Below are 23,147 nucleotides of genomic sequence, written 5' to 3'. Positions count from 1 at the left end.
CCTATAGCTACTTCCCATCAGTCCTGAGGACACCGCATAGCAATTGGAGGAGAAGGAAATTCCATCAACTTCAGATGGGCTTCTTTAATTCTCTCTCCCCACATCCTTGGCTCCAGGCCATACTCTTTTGGGATTTCCCCCTGGCAAACAGCTTTGGCAGAGTGCTCCAGGCTGAGTTCCAGCTTGTTCGCCTTTGTCCCGCGTGTGTTGGGGCAGCCAAGCCTGGCTGTGGGTTTCCGGTATTGCTGGATGGGATCCCATTCCTGTCCATCCGCATGGGCATGACCTCTCCCTTGTGTAGAAGCAAGGGAAAGGGAAGCTACGCACGTGTCCTCCACTGGTTTACAAGAGGGAAAAGCTTTCTTCTACTGCTCACAGCCAACAGTTTGGCCTTGCGGTCAAGAGACCATCCTGTTCTGGAAGGCAAAGGCCTGATTTAAACACCTGATAAGCAGGGCTGCTGCAAAAACCTTTGATCATTTTTCATCTGAAGGGAGTAACTCACGAAACTGCTTTGCCTCCATTTTCCATTGTAAAGGGAAAATAACAATATCTGACTTTTTTGTGTGTGTGTGTGTGGAACAGAGCACTTGAGATTTTTTAAAAATATTTTGCATATATTCTGTTTGTTGTGTCTGTACCCAACTACCTGAAATATTTTTAGATTCTTTCTCTTGTGAATAATTTCAGAGGTTTTATTGCCTTTGTTCCAACTCAAAAGGAAGTAAAATTTCAGAATGTTTAAATCCTAGCCATAATGGATTTCTGTCTTTTGTACTGCTCTGTGGATTTATTCAATATTTAACAAACACAGAATTTAGCACAGAGGAGGACAAATTTTACCATTTTCTATTTTTTTTTTTTTTAACCCACCATTTCACTGGAGTAACATTTTGGGAATTGCTTTCTCTACTCTCTGGTTACTTTCCCCCTCCACCAAGCCCTAATTCTGGGGCCTCTAGTGGGCCACCAATGGAGCAAATGGTCTTTCGGTGCTGGGCTGTGAACCCATTTTCCCAGGATAAGAACATGCCACTTGGGTTAAGGGAGTCACCATGGTGCTGAGGGCACAAAGTGGCACTCAGTGTGATTGATAACGTGTAGAGTTTATACAATTTGGCAGAGATCCTAAATGCACATAACTGGGAGGAAAGTGTGTAGCTGTAGTGGCCTGTCTTTCCTAAAAGAGAAAGAAATTGTTGGCTTAAATTTTATTGTATTCTTTGGCTTGACCCTGTAGGCTGAATTCAGCCCTTGTATTTCTTTAAAAGTATCTAGTAAAAAGGATTTACCAGTTTACCTGTTAATACTTCCTTCTCCTTTAGTAGAAGGTTTTTTAGAGACATTGCCATGTGATAAACTGGTGCTGAATTTCATCTACAAGACAAACTGTGTGAAAGCTTAACTGTCCAGGTCTTTGTGATAGTAGGAGATGGAGCAAACAGTATGAGAATGAAACTCTCAACTTCATATTCTGAGTTCTTTGCTGAATATTGTTCCTATACATCCAGTGATTTTTTTAGGCTTGCTTTATCTTGAGGATAGAGCTATAAACCTTGGTGCTTCCCCCTCCATGGCTAGTGTTGAGCAAATAATTAATTATGGAGTCTTAAATCACTGCTTGAAGCCGTAACATCAGATCATCATTCCTTTTAAATGTCTCTGGCACGGGCTCCCTGTCTCTCATTTTCATGTCTCACCAGTTGCTATTTTTATGTGTTTTGTGTGGAAGAAGCTGCACAAAATATAGCTACGTGTTGTATTATAGTAGGCGCTTGCGGACTTCAAAATGGCTCCTACTCCATTGTGTGCCTTAAAACCTGAATTCCCAACTCAGCTTTTTCCCCATGCCAGGAAATGTCTCCTACCTTTGAATCTCCTCTCGAGAGATGAAAGATTAGATTTATGCTGTCAGGAGCTGTCATTTCAGGCAATTAGAAATAGATCAGCTGACGCTTGGTAGTTCTGCAAATACCTTGCTTTCCTGCAACTGCTTCATTTCTAGCTGGTTTTAAAGATTGCGTGCAGGGTGACTCTTCCTGGTTACCCACATGAACTCTTTTATTTCTGGCTGCTGTTCTCTGGCTGCTTTTTCATTTGTTGGTGAAGTTTTTGATAGATAGTAATGCTGCTGTGAGGTAGCTTTATTTAAAGTGTAAGAGGGGTGGAAGTGGCAAATTTCTCCCCCCTAGTTAACCCAGTCTCTGGGGAAGGAAACAGAAAATAAGGTTGGTATTGCTGAAGGTGGAAGCAAATAAAAAAGCAGTTTCTATTGCCCTAGAATTGTGTCTTCTACTACAACTGGGAGGAAACATGTGGGAAGAGCTAGAGAATTGCACTGACAGAGTGAAACTCTTTGCATGCCCTTCGGCTACATCTTTCATTAGGAAGCACTTGCCAACCCTCTGCTGAGCGCTGATCCCGACCCACCTGTCTGGTCTTGTGCTCTCTCCAAATAGGTGCTTCTGTTTTCATCTATTGCTAGGTCAAATATTGCCACCTGAAATATGCAGTTCTCAGAGGAGACACAGTGCATGTTAATGGAAGGCTAGGATCTGTTTCTTGGCATTTTAGGTTGAATTTGTGTTATAAAATCAGTGTGGGAGAGTGAGGGGAAGGCGGAGACATGGAACTAGGAGGAGCACAGCCCTTTTTGGTGACCTGCATTGCCTCCAGAGCATCCTGTATGTATGTGAAATTACGAACTCTGGGACTAGGTTATGCTGCCAACTCAATTTTGGCTTTCTCCTCTACCTCTGAGCCTGTGTTTCAACTGAAGCAGAGCTAGCAGGCAGTTAACCTGAGTGCTCTCTACCTTGGATATGTGCTACCCTAGATAATAACAGTTTCTACCAAACTGTTGTTTGAAAGAGGTCTCCTTGACAACTAAGTTTTTTTGGCAGTGATATATTATAGATGGAAGCTAAACAGAGAGCCTGGAAGGTAACCAAATGCCAGGAGCTGGCCTGTCTGCTATGTCAGACATCTGCAATGGCAAAGGCAGAGGAGGGACTGCCCACATCCAGAAATAGGCAGGCAGCAAGGCTTTTGGCTCCCTGCATGCACGTGGATGTGTTTAAGGAAAAATTAGTGATCTCAAGGAACATCATATTCAAAACTGTTTTGTCACAGGTTCTGAGGCCCTGGGGGAGCCTTTTGTGAGAGGGTCTGGGGGGTGGAAGACTCTGGGCTCTGGGGCTGAGCAACTGTGTCCCTGATGCATCAGCTGAGTGCTGGAAAAGGCCAGGACTCGGACAGATGGAGGAAGGGAGATGGGAGGCGGGGGAGCCTGGCATTGTGCCAGCCTGTGGAATGGGGTGGGCAGATCACAGAGCTGGAGTGAGGTCAGAGGAGGATAATCCTCAAGCAATGATAAAGGCTGCAGCTGTTGGTGTTAGAGCGTGGCACTGCAGAAGTTTGCTGCTGCTGTGCTGTGGGTATCAGCAGAAGTCTGCCAGACTTCAGAGCTGGGTGAAGTGGGATGCTGACCAGCTTGTCCTCTTCCTTTGGTCGGAGTCCCGGGGACATTCTGGGACAATCAGCTGAATGTAGACAAGCCTTGGGCAGAGCCTTGCCCTGCGTGGAGTGGGGTTGTAAGACCTGTGACAGTTGCTGGCAGGGAAGGCAGTGGTGGCTGGAGCTGGCATTTGGATATGCTGGTGTGTGTTGCCTTAGAATAACTGCTGAGCTCAACTTGCATTTTTGTCCCCCTTTGCACCAAGTCGCTGCACTCTACCCCATCTCAATGGTTCTTTCCAGATGTGCCAGTGGGGCACTCTGGTGGGAATGATCTACTCATGCTGAGCAGGGAAGCAAGTGAGGAGCCCAGCACTAGAGCTAGTGAGCCAGTGAGGGCTCCCCAGGCCCCTGGAAGCCACTTGTTACTGTCCCTGGCAGAGGCACCCAAATTGTGCTGCACTGCAGAATCTGTCAGGCAGCTGGTGGTCCCTGTCATAGAGCCTCATAGAGCTCCTGCTCTCTGTGGCAATTTTAACTCCTCCAGTATGAGTCTATGTTGATGCTGTTTTGCTTTGAGACTGCAGAGAGTTTGGCTGGGTGGAAGATGTGTGAAGGGACATTAGAAAATCCAGCAGAGTTCCTGATGTGAAAGTGGCCACCTATAATATCACAGCGAGGCAGGGACCATTAGGCGCTGGGAAAACATGCACTGCATCCCTGCCCTCACCAACCCTAGACCTGCAGACAGATCCCTTTTTGGAGTGTTTTCCCAGGATATCACTATCCTAAGAAGCAATACATGGTATCATTTACCCCTTTTCTAGCAGTGCCACATCTCTACCTCCCCATATGTGGCCCAGTGGGCTTTACTCTGCCATTGTTTTACCTGGTAAATTTGTGGAGCGAGGTGACGCCAGCCATCCAAGGGGAACTTCAGAGGGAAGAGCAGTGAGCTGGTTTGCTAAACGTGAGGCACTCAGAAGCTATGAGTTAGACACTAAAAATAAAAACTCCTGGTGTATTTTTATTTCTGTTCTGTTTTCTTCAGCTTTTTAAGTCTTCCTGAGCCTCATCTCCTTCAGAGTATTTTTGGTTATTTGCAGCTGTGATGGATAGGAATTGCTCTTTTTTTTTTTTTTCCAGAAATATAAGCTGAGACTTTTGCCCTGTCTTAGAACACCAGAAACTGCGGTCTTCAACAAGAAGACAGATGCAGAAGACAAGCAACCATTGGCAATATGGCCAAATGCTGTGTATCGAACACTTAACAAACAACTCCAGCACATCTTTGCTTAGCGCTAGGACCTGAACACAATACAACCACTTGCCTATGGTTCAGGATTTAGAGGCTTTGGGAGGCATAGGTCTGTAGGTGTCTGTTAGATTAGTAGATGGAGATGGTGAATAAGAATGGACCTTTTCTGTGTCACAGCAATGACGGTTTGTAACGAAACATACAAGTCACTACTGTCCCGCTGACAGGGGCTGTTGGTAGCTACTGTCTCAACCACGCAGACAGGTCTCTGTTTTTTTTCTCTCTGTTCACTGGGAAGTTTAAAATCTGACTCAAACTCAGCAAGCAAGAGCTGTCTAAGACCAGCCCCAGCAATTCTTGTTCTCATTCCATGGCTTGGGATGTGCTGGAGCAGGCAGATCAAATAGTTATGAAGGGTGTGAATAAGCCCTGGGAAAAAGCAAGCGGGCAGCTTGTTTTATGTTTGCTTCCCTGTGTTTGTGTGAGTCACAGAGCTGGACATGGTCCTGCTTTCACCTTGCAGAGAGCAGAAGTAAGTGTCTAAGAGCCCCGCGCTAATTTGCTGAAAATAGCTGAAAGCCAGGCTCTTCAGTTACTCACAAGAGATTGCAACTTCTCTATCTATTGATTCTTTTTCTCCTCCTTTCAACTTAACAGCATTTAAAAGACAGTAAAACAGAGGAAGGGCATTCATGCAGCCGTCAGTGGGATGCTGTGTGAAGACAGACATTTGAAACAACAGAGAAGAGATAAAAGTTGTCTTCCCCTAATAGGGGAGCAGAGGGTCTGGCTCTCCACCATCACACACCAGCTCTGCCCTGAGCAGTCAGGGGCCAAGCTGGTTTACACTTGAGCTGGTGCAGGTCTCTAGTGGTTGTGGCATGCCCCTGCCATTCTCCAGTGCAGGGGGCAAAATACCAGTCAAGTGCCTTGCAATGGTGCCAACTCATAATTGCATTTTTTGCTTCCGTTTTTAATCAAGAGCGATGTTAAATGTTATGCTCTCATTAAAGGTCCAGCTTCCGGAGCCAGTAAATGATACTGTGAGAATCCCAGCTTTGTTTCTGAGCAGAAGGAAGTCTAGAGAGGCAGTCTGGCAGCTTGCAGCCTAGGGGCAAAGGTAGCAGTGAACCCTGTGTTCCTTCCATGTTTCCATGGGCCAAGTCCATACGTGAGCTCCTGTGACAGGTGTGAATGCAAGGATTGGCAGAGCAGCTCTCATCTAGCTGGCGTGTTGGGAAAAGCAGGAAGAATGCTTCTCCTTGCAAGGGATTGCGTGATGGCCACATGTTCAGGTCAGCTCAGCTGAGCAGAGGGGAAAGTGAGAGAGGCTGCTGTCACTTAAACCATTGGTGTGGGGAATGCAGGTGTGGTCTGGGGACTCACTGAACCGGGGCTGTTTAGGTGCTGAGCATCTCAAGCATGCGAGAGAGCCAGCCATCTCCCAGCATTCATCCTTCATGCAATAAAGCACTTGCTCTTTAGCAACCCAGGCTCCCCTGAAGCCCAATTCCTGCATTTTGTCCCTGCCTTAAGCAGTCTTTACTTCATTTGTTTCCATATTTGTTTCTTCTGTTACATAAATTCTGCTCTCTGGCCTCTGAGCTGAAATACTGTGGGCTTTCAAAAGCATGACTGAATTGCAGAGTACGTGGCTCCTCTCTGCTATGTGCCCAGCTCATCTTACCCTTGGTAGAGTGAGCGGTGAAGTCAGAGAGCTAGTGAGTGCTGCTGTTCAGTGCTTAAAACCCATGCACATCTTCTGAACTGCCACAATTTTGCTTTAAACCCAAACTGCTCTCTGTCAGATTCAACAATTGTTCCTCAGGGAATCTGCAAGCTTTGTGGCCATGTGAGGGCTCTGTTTGGCATGTTTATTTCTTCTGGTTCCTCTGCTATTTTACGTATGTTTGTCTGTCCTCAGGACTCTTATCATTCCTGCTACCCTGACTTCCCCAAACAAGAAGATTTCCTCCTGTGGTCTGTAAACTACTCCTCAACCCGGACCCTTTGCAACAAGTGATCTGCCCCTCGTGCTGTCTGACTGCTGGGGCTGGGCAGACATTCCCTGCACACCACCCCTTTCCTTTTAACTGGGGATATGAAGATTTGGGGTTATCTATCCACCTCCATGTTTTCCACTCTCCTGACTGAGGATGGGTTTGAGAGGGAGCAAGGACCTGACAGGACACCCTGCATCCTGCCCTGGAGCATCAGTGAACCTGTGCCTTATGGAGTGCTGTCCAGGGGTTATGTTCCAATACCTGGAAACCAGTTGTGGAGCTTGAAATGGGCTCACTGGTGGGTTGCTTCTGGTTATGTTTGTCCTCAGCCAGCAAGAGAGGTACCCAACAGCATCTCCTGTGATAGAGCATCTGAGCTGTGTTTCTAGGGTGGGGAGTGTTCTGGTAATGAGAAATATGTGTTAGTGTCATCCACTTAGATTTTTGCTGGCTCGCACCTAAGGTGTGGGCTTGACAACAGCTATTTAAATGCAGCTTCAGAAGTGTTTGTAGGAGATACCCAGTGTCCCCTGAGAGCTGGTTGCTGTTGCTTGGCACAGTGCTATAGTGTGTGCAGCAGCAGCGTTACTAACACATTGCTTGCAGTAGCTAGTTTGCTATTTCTGTAAATGCTAAGAATACTTGGTTTTGTTCCTTTGATGCTCCCTCATCCCAGATGTGTTATGCATTGCCAATGTTCATAACCATCTGTGTTAAAGCACACACATCTAAGGTTGCATTAAGTGCACCCACTAACCACTCTGGACTTGTTCCTTTGCTTGCCCATCACTCAGCTGACATGCAGTTTGGTGGATCTCAGTACTACTGGTGGAGTCAAGCTGTAACCTCCTTGCTTGTGCTACAGCACACTGCTCACAGCAGAAGGTCTGTGTCTTGAACCTCTGAGGAATCACACTGACAAAACAGGAATAAAATCTCTTTGAGTAAGAAGCAAGTTTTGGCTTCCTCATGTCTCTGCTATTTAGGTCCATTTAAAATCCATTTAGTTCAAAAGTTTTATAGACTGGAATAAAACATGCAAATACCACTTTACAAGAACAGTGTTGCTTTTTCCTTAATACTTCCTTCCTCCCGCAACTCCGATTTGCAGGTAGGCTCTCCATTTATTGCCCTGTAACAGCTCCAAAATCCCAGTCCTGCTCCTCAAACATATAGCATGGATACATGTGCATTCCTACATGACCCCCTTTGCATTTAATTTCTAATGCTCCTAGATTACTTTTGTTGTGTTTGCTTGTTCTGAGGATGAAAATAAGAAAGGGAAACTGATTAGCTAGGTGTTGATTTCACCTTTTCTGAATCACTAGGGGGCTCTGTCCTTAAACCAAAGTACCTGCTTCCATTGAACGCAGGAGCTGCCCCTCTGCCTGTGTGCAGATGTGTGCTTGCTCTGAGTTTGCCTCCTTTTCAATGAAGAAATAGAAAATCTAGATTTTGAATGAAATTTGCTCGCAGTGATTCATTCAGAGCACTGCTGTTGTCATAACCTATTGAAATGCATTAGCAATAAGTTCTAAACAGTGCTTCTATAAAAAGCAATTGTTCTGCTTTGAAGCCATGATGCACACTGCCTGCTCAGTTATGCTGCTGTGGAAAGTGGCATAAATACTCAAAGAGAAATGACACAAAAGAAGCCCTGTACAGATGGCTCGGATAAAATGCTGGCCTTTCCCTTCAGTCATCACAAGCTGGAAATCTGGCATTAAATAGGATTTGTAGACAAGTTTGGTGTCTGTGTTCTGGCTTATCCCCTCTTAATTTTACTTCTTGCTCCCACCCTGTGTGCTGGATACTATCAGAGACATACACTAGATGAAAATTATGTACCAAAACTGGTTTGATAGAAGATAGCCTGGTACTGGAGGTCTATTTCCTCTCATAGCAATAACTGTGTCAGAGCTGGCTTCCCCTTCACTGTAAACCCTAGCAGGTGGTGGGGAAAGATGTTTGCCTGCCTGCATGTGGCTTCTTCCCTTGCCCATACTGCCGTGTGAAAACTCTGGTCGCCTTTTGTTTTGAATGCTGCTTTTTCTCTCCGCTCGCAAATCCCGCAGGTCTGGGCTGCAGAGCTCAGCAGACACGCTGATGCTTTTGTGCCATCTACTGACAGAAAGGATGATTGCACGTACCAGTTTTGGTTGGAGTTTTATTCACAGTTTTTGTGAGGATCTCATACACAGAAGGACAATAAACATGCCCGCAGCAAGGGGGAATGTTTCCTGTCTTCTTGCTAAGGTGGCTGGATAACTGGCTGAAAGTTTGAAATAAGATTTGAAACTCAAAATTATGATCTAAAGAATGAGCAGCAAAGCAGAATGTCCTAAACTCAGGAAAACAGAGAGATGTTTTAGTAGCATCCTGATTTCATAAGCCATCTTCCTGGGAAGGGGTAAAATGGTGCTTTTTCCTCAAACACAAAGTTCTGTGAAATATTTCTTGCTTGCTTTCTGGGTACTCAGAATATAGTTTGGGGCAGGGATATGTGGTTTAGCAACCAATTCTACTTTATAGGGTCCTTCGAGTGCTGCCCTATCTATAGGCAGAGAATGACAGTGACACACCTGAGCACAAGCAAATGTTTCCTCTTTGGGAATCGACATACTTTTGGTTTCATCTGGGCTATGCCTGTGGGTAAAGGCTGCCTGCTGTCTGAGCTTGGCTTGGGGGTGTCCCAAACCCTGTTCAGCATGACACCTCCCACGCCAATGGGGAAGCAAATCTGAGATGTCTTTGATGGTGACACTCCTTCTGGTGGGTTGTTTTGTGAGCAAGGGAGAGCAGAGTAGTGTGTCTTCAGGTAGAAGACCACCCTGGGGCCACAAGTTTGGCCAGCCATACAGGGTAGGTCTACATAGGCACAAGCAGAACAACCACAGCCAGAAGGGCTCAGTATACAACTTGTGTTTTGTTGCTGATTGGCTTCTGCTACAAATCAGTATTTATCTGTCCTTGCCAGCCCCTTCCCCAGGTGCAGCCAGGAACAAATAAGTAGAATTGTGCTCAGATGTCTTCTGGGCATGAGCTGTTCCTCAGCTTTGTCTGACTTCAGGGACAAACACCCTTGTTCAGCTCACACCCTTGTATTCCCGCTTCCAACTTGTTAAATTAATTCTATAGACTGTGTTAGCAAATTTAAGGAGATCTATAATCTTTGTTTGTGTATTAATTGGAGACCAGGGGGGCAGCTATCAGTGGGAGACTTGTGAGGACAGTGTTAGTCATTGCTTTCTGTATAGCAGGACTGTATTCAAACAATATCCATTCCTGTTGTGCTGGGAAGTGTTTTCATGCAAGGGATGGTAGCAAGCCCTGCAGGAGCTGAGCATCCACTGGGAAATTTCACAGTGTTTTCACAGAAACATCTATAAAATATAGGTGAGATTTCTAATTACTGAATTTATTCGAAAGGCCTGTATTCTCCATGTATCTGCCTCTTCTAAGCCTAACGTCTTTATTAGCACTTGTGAACAAAGCCTTTTAGCATTTTTCATTATTGCTACAGATATATTAGGGAATTTGTAGGTTTAAAATTCCACGTTATGCACTGTGTAAGACAAGAAAGAACATAGTTTTATTTTTGAGCGAAATTTCAAATGCAATGGAACGGCTAGGATAAAATCTACCAGTTTACTGGTAGGACTTTATGACCGAGGATCTGCATTCCTTGCCTCATCTTGCTAGTCCAATCCATGCTTATCTGCAAGGACAGAGAAAAATGATATTGTGGTTCTGGCATTGGGTGTCTCAGCCATATTTGGCCCATTTTGGCTTCCCCCAGTGCTTGGATATAGGATCTGTCAAAGGGCCCAGGTCAGGCTTATATGGATGGAGTCCAATGAACTCTAGGGGCTGAAGAGAGGGGTTAGCTTCATGTCTTCTTCTCTGCCAGATGCCTCAGAAAGAATTCTGAAGACACCTGCTTTCCTTCTGCACGCAGAGAATGGGTCTCTCTTGTGTCCAGTGCTCTTTTGGTGCTTGCCTGGTTTCCTAGATGCATCCTTAATTCCTCCTTTTTCTGACCGGTCCCGTGGTATAAAGATAAATAGACTTAGTCATCGGTAGATAGAAGAGAATGAAAGTGATTGAAGGGGATGCCATTCTGGTCATATCATTGACCCCAGGAGCCAAGTTTGATGAATTTTAAGTGAAAATCAAGACCATTAGATTGAATTACAGCTGTGGTTTTCCATCAAGCCTCTGATGGCCGTTTGTTGCCATGTATACTCCACATGTACGTTTTAGCTTTGCTGGAACATTTAGTGGAAAATTTTTGAGTCAAGGACAAATCTGCTGCTCTGCAGTGAGGCAGAGCTGTTATTAAAGAATGAGCAGGCACTGAGGATGGGCAGTGATGGTTCAGGCCCAGTTCATAAGGAGTAGTACTGTGATTTGCTCTGATGTGACTTGTCTTTGTAGAAAACAACTGTGCTACGGGAGCAGAAAACAAGCTGGTAGATAAGCAGCTGGGGAGAGAATTTCCAGTGTGTTGGAAAACTGTAAGCAGAAGTCCTGGCAGAACAGCTCAAAGTGCATTTACAATGAGGGCTCTTGTGTTATTTACAGGATGTGAGGGTGTGGTGGCATTCTTCTGGGCATAGCCCCCTGGCTGGCACCTGGACATAAAGCCGTGTAGCAACTTAACCCTTTCAGGATAGGCAAACAGCAACCAGACAGTGACTGAGAACAGAAAAACACCCTGGAGGAGCCCAAAGTGCTTTTGCAACCTTGGAATCAAGTTCTGCCCGACACATACACGTGCCCCTCTGGATGACTTGGAGGAGAATGTGTTCCCAGGTCTGGAAGGAATGGCTTTGCTCATCGCTGGAGAGATGCCATGTGTCTTCTCTGAGAAGCACCTGGTGCTGACAAGTCAGATTGGGATGAGAGTTTGAGGAAGGCTGGGGATGTTTTTTCTCCTGTGCAGCTTTCGAAACCTTCCCCTATCTTACTTCCACTGTTCTTTTCCAGCATCGTTAATGCCCTTTGTAAAGTTGTGGGTTTGGTGTTGGCTTCTTCGTGAGGAACATCCTGAAGGTGAAATTAAATTTTAGAGAGGACTCCATTACACAGTGGGGCTAATTTAGCAGGCAGGGCTGCTGAGGTATTTCTTAGAGTTCTGTGAAGACATCCACACAGAAGTCACCTTTTCATGCAACATGCAGTATTGACCACCTCATTTCACATCGAACGTAGCAATTCTAGGGCCCACGCAAGTGCTGAGAAGGACAATCAGGTATATGAAGTTTAAATAAATTGTCTTTTTCAACATGGAAGAAAGATGGCTGACTAAGCCATGTAAAATCTTGAGTGACCTGTGGAGTGGAAGGTGCCATGTTTAGATGAGTTTCTTCATTTCCTAGCAAGGCAGCAAAAGGAAATACTTTTTGACACAACATGTACTTTGCGAAACATGGTGCTGCAAGGCACTGCCTATACCAAAAATATAAAGTATTTAGAAAGCAATGAGAGACATTCCCAGCAGATAAGTCCATCATTGCTGTTAAAGACAAAGCTGCAAATACTGCCTCTGGTTTGGGAAATCCCAAAGCCAGACATTGCTTGAAGGTTGCAGACAGGAAGTCATCATGCTATACTTGCTCTTCTCCTGGAATCAGTCAGCAGCAGTTGCCTGAGATGGGACGTCAGGATAGATGGGCTTGTTGGGCACCTCACCAAGGTTGTTATGCTCTTGTAAAGAGCACAGTAACAGTGAAGGGATGAGGAAAACAAGGGCAGAACAGCCTCTCCTGCAAGGAGCTGCGTATTTGCTCTCACGAAGCTCAGCCTGGTTTGTGCACACTGTTGTTACCTTGTTAAGCAGAACCAACAGTGGAGTCCTGGGTGAATCTCCCTCAATGTAACATCTTGCTGGATACTCAGCAGTGCTCCCTAAGGGTGTGAGCAGACATGGCCCATCTAGACCCTGTGTAGCCCTTTCCAAATGTGTATGCTCAGTTCAGGGTGGAACTGATAAAGCAATCTGTCCTCTGGCAGATTTTATCTCGGGGATTGCATTTCCAGAATAAATGACATCTTGTGTCATTTCCAAAGGGAATTTTATGTGTTATGCACACTTAAAAATATGGATGCCATATGGACCCAGTGTACAGTGTTAAGCAGGGTGTAGTAGCAAGCTGTTCTTACAAGCCCACTTTCTGCCCTTTCTTACTTCAGTTCGTGTCAGCTGCTTTCAGACCTGATCATAGATAATTCTTCAGACCTTAAAGCACCTCCTTGATTTGCACTATATATTCTTTGTACGCTGTCAGCCACTCATCTTACTTTGGTTAATGTGACTCTGGAGTAAGCGTGTTGGATACGCAGGCTGCCAGGCTGGAGCCCTGACATCAGTTTGGAGGGTGACTCTTACAAGTCCTCACTATCCAAAGCGGAGTTGCACAGCAATGCAGGGGCTCCCTCTGAAAGTTCAGTTCAAGCTCTGGAAGCAGTCAGCCCTACTATTGTGGTCTCTGAGACCTGAGTATTTTAGCCAAACAGGTCACTATAGTAACACCACTGCTGGTTTTAGTGCCAGGATGAGTTTGGGTGTTTGTCATAGCACTGACTTTTGCTGTACAGGCTTTTTTCCCCTTGCATCCTGAAATGCCCCTCTCCATTGGCATACAGGATTTCAGCTAGCTGGGTGGCTTCCACCAGGGCACATGGGAACTGGAAAAAACCTGGGATGCTACTCTTAAGATTGTTTTTAAAGAAGACTTTGGAGAAAGAAGCTGATTTGTTTTACGAGGGCGTGCTGTGTTCCTGCAGTGTGTTCTGTCACCATGTCACAAGATTTCTAAAAGGAGCAGAATTAGTAGGACACTGGTGTATCAGTCTGCAAGGAGCAGCTTCCTTCACTTGCCTCCCATATTTGACTAAACTGGTATCACACAGTTCAGTCTCCGCACTCCCTTCCTACCCCCTGCCTGCTTCCGCCAGCAGTCCTCGCAAAATGTGCTTTGTAACTAAAGACTCTCCCAAAGAGCTGACTTTTTCAGTTCTTTTGCGTAACAAAAACTTGTGCTGCTCATAAATAGATTTACAATTACCAAGGGAAACAGAAGAATCAGTGCTACCCAGCTGCATCAGAGCTGGCCTCCCATCCTGTCTTAAAGGAGCCCCTGGAATTCAACACACATCACTCAGGCAGTGCTGGGAGACCTCTGTGGGGATCTTTCGTTTGAACAATGTTCCTCTTCTTCAGGATCTGCTGTTTGCAGCAGAATTGTCAAGGAACTGCAGAGTGCCTGTCTAGTGTGTTTAGGGAAAATGGCAAAAGCTTTTTGTTTTTTTGACTAGCTTGGGGGTTTATGTATTTTAGCAGACAAGGGTAAGAATTGCCTGGCCCAAGTGGAGTATCCTGTGATTTAGCACGTGCTTACAAATTGGTTCTCAGCTACTAACATCTGGTATGTGGTTAGTGCTGTCTGAGCAATTCCAAGCACTTTCCGGGCATCCAGGAGGTCAAACTTCCTTAGCTTTTGGGGCTTACAGGAGGATAAAGATTTTATACAGGAGAGAAAAGAAGCATGGTCAAGGTTATGCATCAGGTAGAACTGGAGGGAAGAATCAAGACCCCTGACTATGCTGAGTCCTGTTGAAGAATTAAGCAGTAGAAAGGAGGGAGGCAGTGGTACATGTGGTTGATCCCTAAATTTCCCTATGGAAGGAAGATTCCTTCTATATATCTTCTCCCTAGGCTGCCAGGGGGCATGAGGGGGACATACACCCAGCATAATGTTTTTTGGCCACCCTGGTGAGATGAATGGGCACTACACCTGCCTTTGACAGCAGGTATGTCAGCTCCCTGCAAACCTGGGTGGGTTCAGCTTGTCTTAGACACTGGGCTCAGGCTCTGCACCCTGCAAAGCTTGGGTAGTTTCCCAGTGACACATTTCTGCATGTCCCGGAAGATACGTCTGGAGTTGGGGCACGCAGTGCCACTGAGCAAGCCTCCCTACAAGGGCTCTGTGCTGCTTCTTGCTGGAAGTGCTGAACCAATGAAGGCAAATCAGATCCGTTGAATTAAAAGCAATTCCCATCATTTCTGGTCTCCTCAGAGACACAATTTCTTTCTGACACGCCTCTGGAGAGTTTCCCTTTGTGGAAGTTCACTTGTTCCATGGCCTTGGATGTGTCCATGGAGGAATTTAAACATAAAGACCTACTGATGTCAGTGGGGACTTACACTGATTTCTTTTATGAAGGGGATGTACCTGTATTTTTATCCAGGGAGTGCTATAGCAGCAGTATGATGATCCCTTTCTTTCAATATGATTATTAAAGATGTTACTTAAGTCAATAGTTAGGTCTGTATAAGACTGGCTGCAAGTAACATGAGACTTCTGCTAGAGCACAAGCTAGTGATTTGGAGAGGGCACATTTTAAATGCAAGGTCAGACAATGATCAGTGCCAAAACACCACATAATTGCTTTTGATTGACAAAATAGGCATCCAAACCTCTTGTTTTGTGGGGATTAAGTTACTTGCAAAGAAAGAAGGAACAAGGGGAAGAAGACATCAATGAGAATGCCAGCTCACGTGTTGGATTTCTCTAGAGAAAATCTCAATTTTAATTCTGTAGGCTTTCTCCTGGTGTGTGAGGGAGAGAGAGGAGGGAGGACGGGACGCTTCTAATTTTGTCCAGTTCTCCTTTCTCTCCCATCTGTCCATGTGCACATGTTGAAGTGTGTAAAGCATCCGAGTGTCCCAGTTCTTCTGATCAATTCACAGACAGCACCTTGTCCCTAGGCTGAACCCACAGTGCTTTGGCTCTTTGAGCGGGGTTGGAGGGGGTTCTCTGGCATCTTCTGAACTCCAGTGTGGGGCCGAAGGGCAGGTACAAGGCATGTTTATTCTGTGCTGCAGCTATTTTTAACAGCTGATTTTACACAGACTTGTGCTGCTTTTCAAATCAGATTAGATGGCAAAATCAAGAGGTGAGCAGAGAAGCTCAGTAACAAGACGCTGCAGCCAACATCACTTTTCCGTGCTGAATTGCACTGCACAGCTGTCTCCGGGCTGCAGCCAGCTCCTTACCATTAACCCCGGGGTCTTTTCCTTCTGGAGAAAGGGGCCAGCTCCTCCTGGCTGCGTACCCCACAGATAAGCTTGTCTCTATCATTTACACATCTGGGGATCATCAGGTCCTGAAGTCTTCAGCAGCCTGGCCATGGTATCCTTAAGGTTTAGTAGCCTCTTGCTTGTGTTGTATGTGTGTTGATGTATAGAATATATTTGTGATGTATAAAATACATTTGTGATTTAAGAAGTTAAAGATGACCTGTGAGGGACCATATTAGCTTCTTAGCCAGCTTGCAAACCCTTCCTGACACAGCAAGTCTTAAAGAACAGGGATGTTACAGTAACTCGTGGTCCCAGCAGCTTACAGGAGCAGCACAGAACTAGTGCCTGGGTCTGGCTTGGCTCCCGGAAGAACTCCTGTGCTATGCTTCTGCATGCAAGGTTCTGCAAATCCTCCTTTGTGGAGCCTTTCTGAGCACCCCACTGCTCCTTTGACCTCTCTTCGGTTCACGTGCAGCAGAACTGTCCCTTAATGCAGTGCCTGCCCTGAATATCACCTCATTCAGCTTGACGAGACCAGGCTAGACAAACAGAATGACATTTTTCTTTGCTCACGTTTTCTTTTGGTGGCAGTGGTTGCATATATAAGGCATCAGGAAGGAAGTCTTCAATAAGGAACCCCAAATTAGGAAATGGAAATGTTAGAAATAAGTTTTTGTGTAATTTTTTCTTGTGGTCAGTTTCTTCAAAGATGGGTCTGTAGGTTTCTCCTTATTTTCACAAAGCTGGTCATGAAATAGCAGCAGATTCCAGGATGCATTACAATGGTCATGAAATCAGTTCATCTGAAATTCAGTAATGGATGCAGAGCATCTATGCATTGTTCGCCTTTTTTAGTGGGGAAAATTGTCTCTGTGTCATGTGCATCAGAGTCCCAGTTCATTCAAGAATGTATCACAAATGTAGGTGTTATGTAAAAGTAAAACCTCTTTTCTTTGTCTTTATTCTCCTTGTATGACAGGGCTCAGAGTAGAAATAAATCCTATTTTCCTGCCACTGAAGCAACAATGATGGAATGAAATTCTGTCTCTAGAACTCATTTGCTCACCTGTGTTACTCTGATCTGTTTAGTAAAATAACCAGCAGGCTTTGCCTACAGGTGCTGCTCCTAATTCTCACTTTCCCTGCTTTTCTCATGCCTGTAAGCATACTTACGTGTTAAGATGTCAAGTTTTACAGCTTACAAAGGTCTTAAACTAGTTAAACAGCTAGGAAAACAGAACTTCTCTAAGGTGCTTTAGACAGAAGTGGTAACTGAACACTAATCTCTTACTTAGCAAAATACCAGCTTTGCCAAACAACCTTTTCAAAAGAACATGTCACACAAGATATGACTGCAAAGTATGTGTTTTGCCTGGTAGCAGCAAGAGACTTCTTAAATATCAATGAACCTACTTTAATGCCATGAGAGCTGGTTGTCCTTCAGCTAAAATAATTTTTTGTGTGTGTTTGACCCTACATGTTCTGGGTTCGGTCTTTACAAACAACTCCACATGCCACCTACAAACTTCAGAAGGTGAAACCCCTGTTCCCTCCTCCTCCCAAATGGCCCTGGTACTAAGGTGAAGAGAACTCAAATGGCCCACTGGTGCTATTATCTTAAGTACTTGGGTCAAGTACCAGTCTTGATATTTTTCTTCTTTGTATTTGCACTTACTTGCTTACTGGGCTGGAGTGCCTGCTTCTCTTGTACATACATTTGGGTCTCTCAGCTTGTGTCTGGGCTGTTGAAACTTGGGATGAAATCTTTGTGCCAGAGTCGTGTATGCCACACCATGTTGGCTAATGGGATTATTTGAAATCCCTTTACATTTAAAATAGATTTATAACTAAAGGGGACAGTTTAAACATGGTACAACCCTTGAAGCCCTAGCCATATCAGCTATTTATAGAACATTCTATGCCTATTCTAAATATATTTTCCTCAAGGGGGCCTCAACTCAACCCCTTGCTCCACAGCTTAAATTGGATCAGCAATGCTGCTATGATCTGTTAGCAAAAATTCCTTCTCTAGCTTTGTGGCAGAGCTGCAGATGTTGATGGTCCAGGCCTTGAAGGGGAAATTGTGTACTTAAACTCTGCAGCCAGCCAGATAGAGAGATTACTCATGATACATTGGATCATTTCCTGTAGCCATTGCCTGATTTTTATTTTTTTTTTTTTTACATATTCCTCCCCCGCTGGTAGGTCTGGAGTTCTGGAGAGGGGAAAACAAGTGACTTATTGGCAGTGTATGGCACCTTTCCCTTCCAGGAGTCTTCAGCCTTGCAAACTAGGCTTAAATGGTGAGCACATGAAGCATTTTCTTTCTAGAGGAAGTGTAAAGAGTGTTCTGTGCGCAGAAAGCATTTCCTATTGCAAGGATGTTTGAGAATGGTGTAATATTGTTACAATATTGGCATATTGTAACCCCTCTGGCAGTAGAGCAGGCTGTGCAGGCTTTGTGCTGTGCAAGCTTTGCTTTGTGTTGGTGCGGGCAGGAGTGCTGTAAAATGGTGTAGAACTAACATGGCAGGAGTGGTTCCTGTTCTCATCTGGCTTTGGAGGTTGATCTTATGCGTTCACTGTTGTTTTCCAGGCAGATGAGCATGGGGCATTTAGAAAGCAGGCCTTGAGTCCCACTTGCTGTTGATTGAATGTGGTCAGGCTGTCAATTCTACCTACGGTTCCAACATAAGGATGGGGGATCTCTTCAGGCCAAGGAGAGCAACTCATCCCACAGTAGCTTCCATAGTGGAAAATCTCTACCTTTTAGAAAAATCATATGATTTACTTTTTCAGTCAAAGGCTCTGGCTGTACTGTAGGAGAGAAGTTTTGGTGCGAAGGGCACACCGCAGAACTTCACAGGACATTTTTCATCCTTTAAGTTAAAAAAAATATTTAAGAAAATGCATCCTTTATTGAATTCTATAGGTTTGAACAGTTTTGACTGTAGGATGGTTACATTCTGTCTGCCTCTTTCAGGAACATCTGCAGGCCTGTATGGCAGATGCTGCAGATCACAGTTCTGAGTGGAAAATTTGGGTAAGTGTAGAGGCAGGATGGGCCATCAGGACCCTACATGTCCTGAGTAGCAGTGCTGCCCCACGGTAAGGGTTGGTACTGACTTGTATGCTCAGAAGAAGCAACTGCTCCCTGTCCCTATGATTTGATTGACTCAGATTCTACTCAATGGGTCTTGGACTCAACTTAAAACTGGAGTGTAAAGCACCAAGGCTGTTCAAGGACAGCATTTGGAAGCAGTGTGTCAGTGCTGTCTCTAGAAGCCACATCAATTTGAGTACCCGTTAGAAATCTCTTTCTGGGTGCATTGAGGGAGTGACTGCTGCTTACTTGGCCTCATAGAGAAGCCTGTGCAAGGTTTTGCAACTCCATAAATCAGGGTAAAGTACCTCACTGTGTATCTAATCCTCAGAAAATGTCTTTGAGGTTGACAGAAGCTTTTCTTGGTTATTATCCTTTAAGGATGAATGGGGCAGCACGTGTTAAGATCACAGACTGGGATTAGCTCAGGATTTAGCAGGAAAAGTTTCTTAGCATTCTTCCAGAGCTCTTTCCTTCTCTTGCAGCCTCTGGAGCTGCATGAAATGGAAAAGGTAGTGGCCATTCCTGCCTGGCAGGAAAATCTTCCCAGCTCAGTGCAGCAAAATGGACAGGGTCCAGTGCTCTTGGAAGCAAGAAAACAGGTAAAGTATATTTAACAAGGCATTTCACATAGGGGATTGTACAGTTACTCTGACTATTGCCCCAAGACACATTCCCCATAATGCACAGGCCTCTTCATACAATCTCCTTGGCTCTTCCAAGGAACCAATGTCAGCATAGCTTCAGAATTCACTCTGGTCATGGCTTACCTGTGTGCATGCAGATAGCATTTCCTTGCCCTTGTCCTGGCATGCAGGAAAGGACAGGAGAGTCTCTCTAGTAGTGCTGTAGGGCCACTCAGGCTGGTGAGCACTCGGTGCCTTGGGGAGCTGGTGCTGCTGCTGCTGCACTCTGCCTGGGAGATCTGCATAGTTCAGGCAGTGTCTGTGATCCCTTGGGGATGTGTTAACTCAGGAAAGGCCCTGCGGTACCTGGGGCTGTGCCAGAATGGGTGCTTGGACTGTGGCGCTGATCATTTGTGTTAGCATTTCAGTAAAGAAACACTCCTAATGTATCTGTCTGTGGTTCCTGCTCTGACAGTGTGATTGGCAGCTCTCTGGCTCTCCTTGTCATGCCTCTGGCTACTTATTCCCACTGATGTCTCTCTACAACTGGCTCCCTCATAATGGAAGGTCTCCATTTGACCACTCTTGCTATAAGCAAGTTATAGTGCTTTTGGAAAGGTGCAGTTAGTAACATATGCCAACAAAAAACTAGTACACTTGTGCTTGTAAGAAATAATGATATATCTCTTTTGTAGTGCTTATAAGAGATTCAGCTTCTCCATTCAGAGTCATTGGTCTTAGTTCCCTTGTGGCCAGGTTGTGTTGTCTGAACTGAGGCTGGGAAGGAATCTCAAGAGCATTTAACCACAAGATGAACACCAGGAGTGAAACAGCCCAGATAGCAGAAGCAGATGACAGAGCAATTGAAATGCAGAGCTCAATTTTAAGCCTAATTTGAACACTGAATGAGGTGTTAATACCTTGGGTACTGTGTGGAGTCTCAGTCTGATGTTCATGTTCTGCGAACAGAGTATAGTGGTAAATATAGAATGCACAGTGAAAAACTGGCTTCATGAAGCTGCTGCAGCCAGTACAGGGTGAAGGGAAGTGTCTGGTTTTGGTGATGGAAGTAGAAATCTGTCTTCATGTGTGTGCTCTGGGGAGCTGATCTGATATTTTATGGCATGATACTGTCATTATAGCTTGAAGAACCAATTTCAGAGCTGGCTTCTATAATTGCCTGATAGTTTAACCTGTCTCCATTCCCCCATAAGAGGAGGACATATTGCATTCGTACATGTTGCCTTGTTCATTAGCAGGTGTAAAGCAAATTATAAAGTCAAACTTGCTTGAAATAACATCTGTAGCTATTCATTCATTCATCCACAAACCAACCCTCTGGTGCCGGTCCAGCTTTTTTCTTATACTAGCAAGAAAACAAGAACAGTGAGTCAATTAATATTCCCTTTTCTTTTTGAAGTGTTGGATACCATGGAAGTGAGTGAAAATATAGTTAAAAAGTAGTTTAGAAGGTGTTTAAGAAGTTAAATTTAGTCCTGGAAGTAGCTTTGCTGCATTTTACCAGAGGCTTTGCCTTTTTCCATTGCTCCCAGTATGATATTTAGGATGGACTTCACCCATTCCCAGGAGTACAGGAAAGGAACTGCCTGGAGTCAGGTGGGACTAAAGGTTGGCTGAGTGCTGGGCCTTGATGTACATTTGTGTTACATGAACAGTGATGGATACCTCTGTTTGCTCTTTTTCCTGCTGGGCATGGGATGGGTTTTAATCCTGGTTAACTCCTGTATCCCAGATCAGTTTGCCTTCTCTTGAAAGATCTTCTTTCTTTCTTTTGCAGGCATGGTTCAGAAACTTGACCAGAAGCTGCCTGTAGCCAACGAGTACCTGCTGCTTTCAGGTGGTGTGCGGGAAGGTGTGGTGGACATTGATCTTGATGAGCTGAATGTTTATGCACGAGGCACAGACTATGATATGGACTTCACCCTGCTTGTGCCCGCACTGAAGCTGCATGACCGCAACCAACCAGTCACACTGGACATGCGCCACTCAGCTTTGTGCCACTCCTGGCTGAGCCTGCGTCTGTTTGATGAAGGAACTATCAGCAAATGGAAGGACTGTTGCACCATCGTGGACCATATCAATGGAGCTACCAATTATTTCTTCTCTCCAACGAAAGTCGCAGACTGGTTCTATGACTCCATTAGCATTGTGCTGTCTGAGATCCAGAAAAAGCCTCAACGAGGGATGCCAAAGGTGGAGAAGGTAGAAAAGAATGGGACTATCATATCCATCATTTTGGGAGTGGGCAGCAGCCGCATGCTGTACGACATTGTCCCAGTGGTGTCCTTCAAAGGTTGGCCAGCTGTGGCCCAGAGCTGGCTGATGGAGAACCACTTCTGGGATGGGAAGATCACAGAGGAGGAGGTCATAAGTGGGTTTTACTTAGTGCCTGCCTGTTCGTACAAGGGGAAGAAGGACAATGAATGGAGGCTGTCATTTGCCAGAAGTGAAGTGCAGTTGAAAAAGTGCATCTCCAGCAGCCTCATGCAAGCCTATCAGGCCTGCAAAGCTATCATCATCAAACTGCTGTCCCGCCCCAAAGCCATTAGTCCATATCACTTAAGGAGCATGATGCTGTGGGCTTGCGACAGGCTACCAGCCAGCTACTTGGCCCAGGAGGATTATGCAGCCCATTTTCTCCTGGGTCTCATTGATGATCTTCAGCACTGCTTGGTCAACAAGATGTGCCCTAACTATTTCATCCCCCAGTGCAACATGCTGGAGCATCTCTCTGAAGAAACTGTCATGCTACATGCGCGGAAGCTGTCCTCAGTCCGTTCAGACCCTGCCGAACACCTTCGAACTGCCATCGAACATGTCAAAGCAGCCAACCGGCTGACACTAGAGCTCCAACGGCGGGGCAGCACCACCAGCATCCCCTCCCCGCAGTCAGATGGAGGGGACACCAACCAGCCTGATGACCGGTTAGCCAAAAAGTTGCAACAGCTAGTGACTGAGAATCCTGGGAAGTCCATCTCAGTCTTCATTAACCCAGATGATGTCACAAGGCCCCACTTCAGAATTGATGATAAATTTTTCTGAGCTTTCATCAGTGTTTCTTGGGATTTCTTTTTCTTTTGTTCTGTTTTTAAAAACTCCTGCACTGTGCAGGTTTTTTCTTTTAGTTTTCCTTGGTGACTTAGTCTCTTTTTTTTTACATATCCAGTATAGATTGGATCTGTTGAGAAACAATCTGAATAAATTATAATTCCTGGTTCTGCAGGACGGTGCAGATTTAGAAACAGTATATTACTATTTCATATGCTGCTTTAAGTTTTTCCACCCACCCAGCCCTATTGTCTATGAGTAGTTTCTAAAGGCAAATATGCGCCATAAACACACATGCCACAGTGTAATGTATTTTTTTTTTCAAGCTTCCATAATTTATGTACATTGTTGCGCCTGGGGAAGGGAAAACTCACCTTCCGTTGCTTCAGCAATTCAATTCTTTTTCCATGAGCTTCCATCACCCTAAAGAAACGAGGAGAGACTCCGGGTTGGAAAGCACTATTGGTAAATTGACGAGGCCAAATCTACTGGGCTGAAGCCCAGTTCATCTGTTCTTCACACTTCTCACACTAAGGGAGAAAGT

At 45.1% G+C, this 23,147-nt stretch overlaps 1 protein-coding gene across 1 annotated transcript in view; it reads left to right on the top strand.

Moving 5' to 3' along the window:
• MB21D2 (Mab-21 domain containing 2) overlaps positions 1-22,777 on the top strand; it is a 56,380-nt gene extending 33,603 nt beyond the window's left edge. The window contains exon 2 of the mRNA XM_082055501.1: positions 21,333-22,777. Within this exon, the coding sequence (XP_081911627.1) occupies positions 21,333-22,597 (1,265 nt within the window). The 3' untranslated portion in view covers positions 22,598-22,777. The remainder of the gene's footprint in view (positions 1-21,332) is intronic.
• Positions 22,778-23,147: the final 370 nt, after the last annotated feature.

The sequence above is a fragment of the Streptopelia decaocto genome (genome assembly GCF_964273445.1).
Source record: "Streptopelia decaocto genome assembly, chromosome: 6".
In the NCBI taxonomy this organism is placed as follows: Eukaryota; Metazoa; Chordata; class Aves; order Columbiformes; family Columbidae; genus Streptopelia; species Streptopelia decaocto.
Note: the sequence above shows the minus strand (reverse complement) of the source record. Positions and strands in the feature narration are given on the sequence as shown.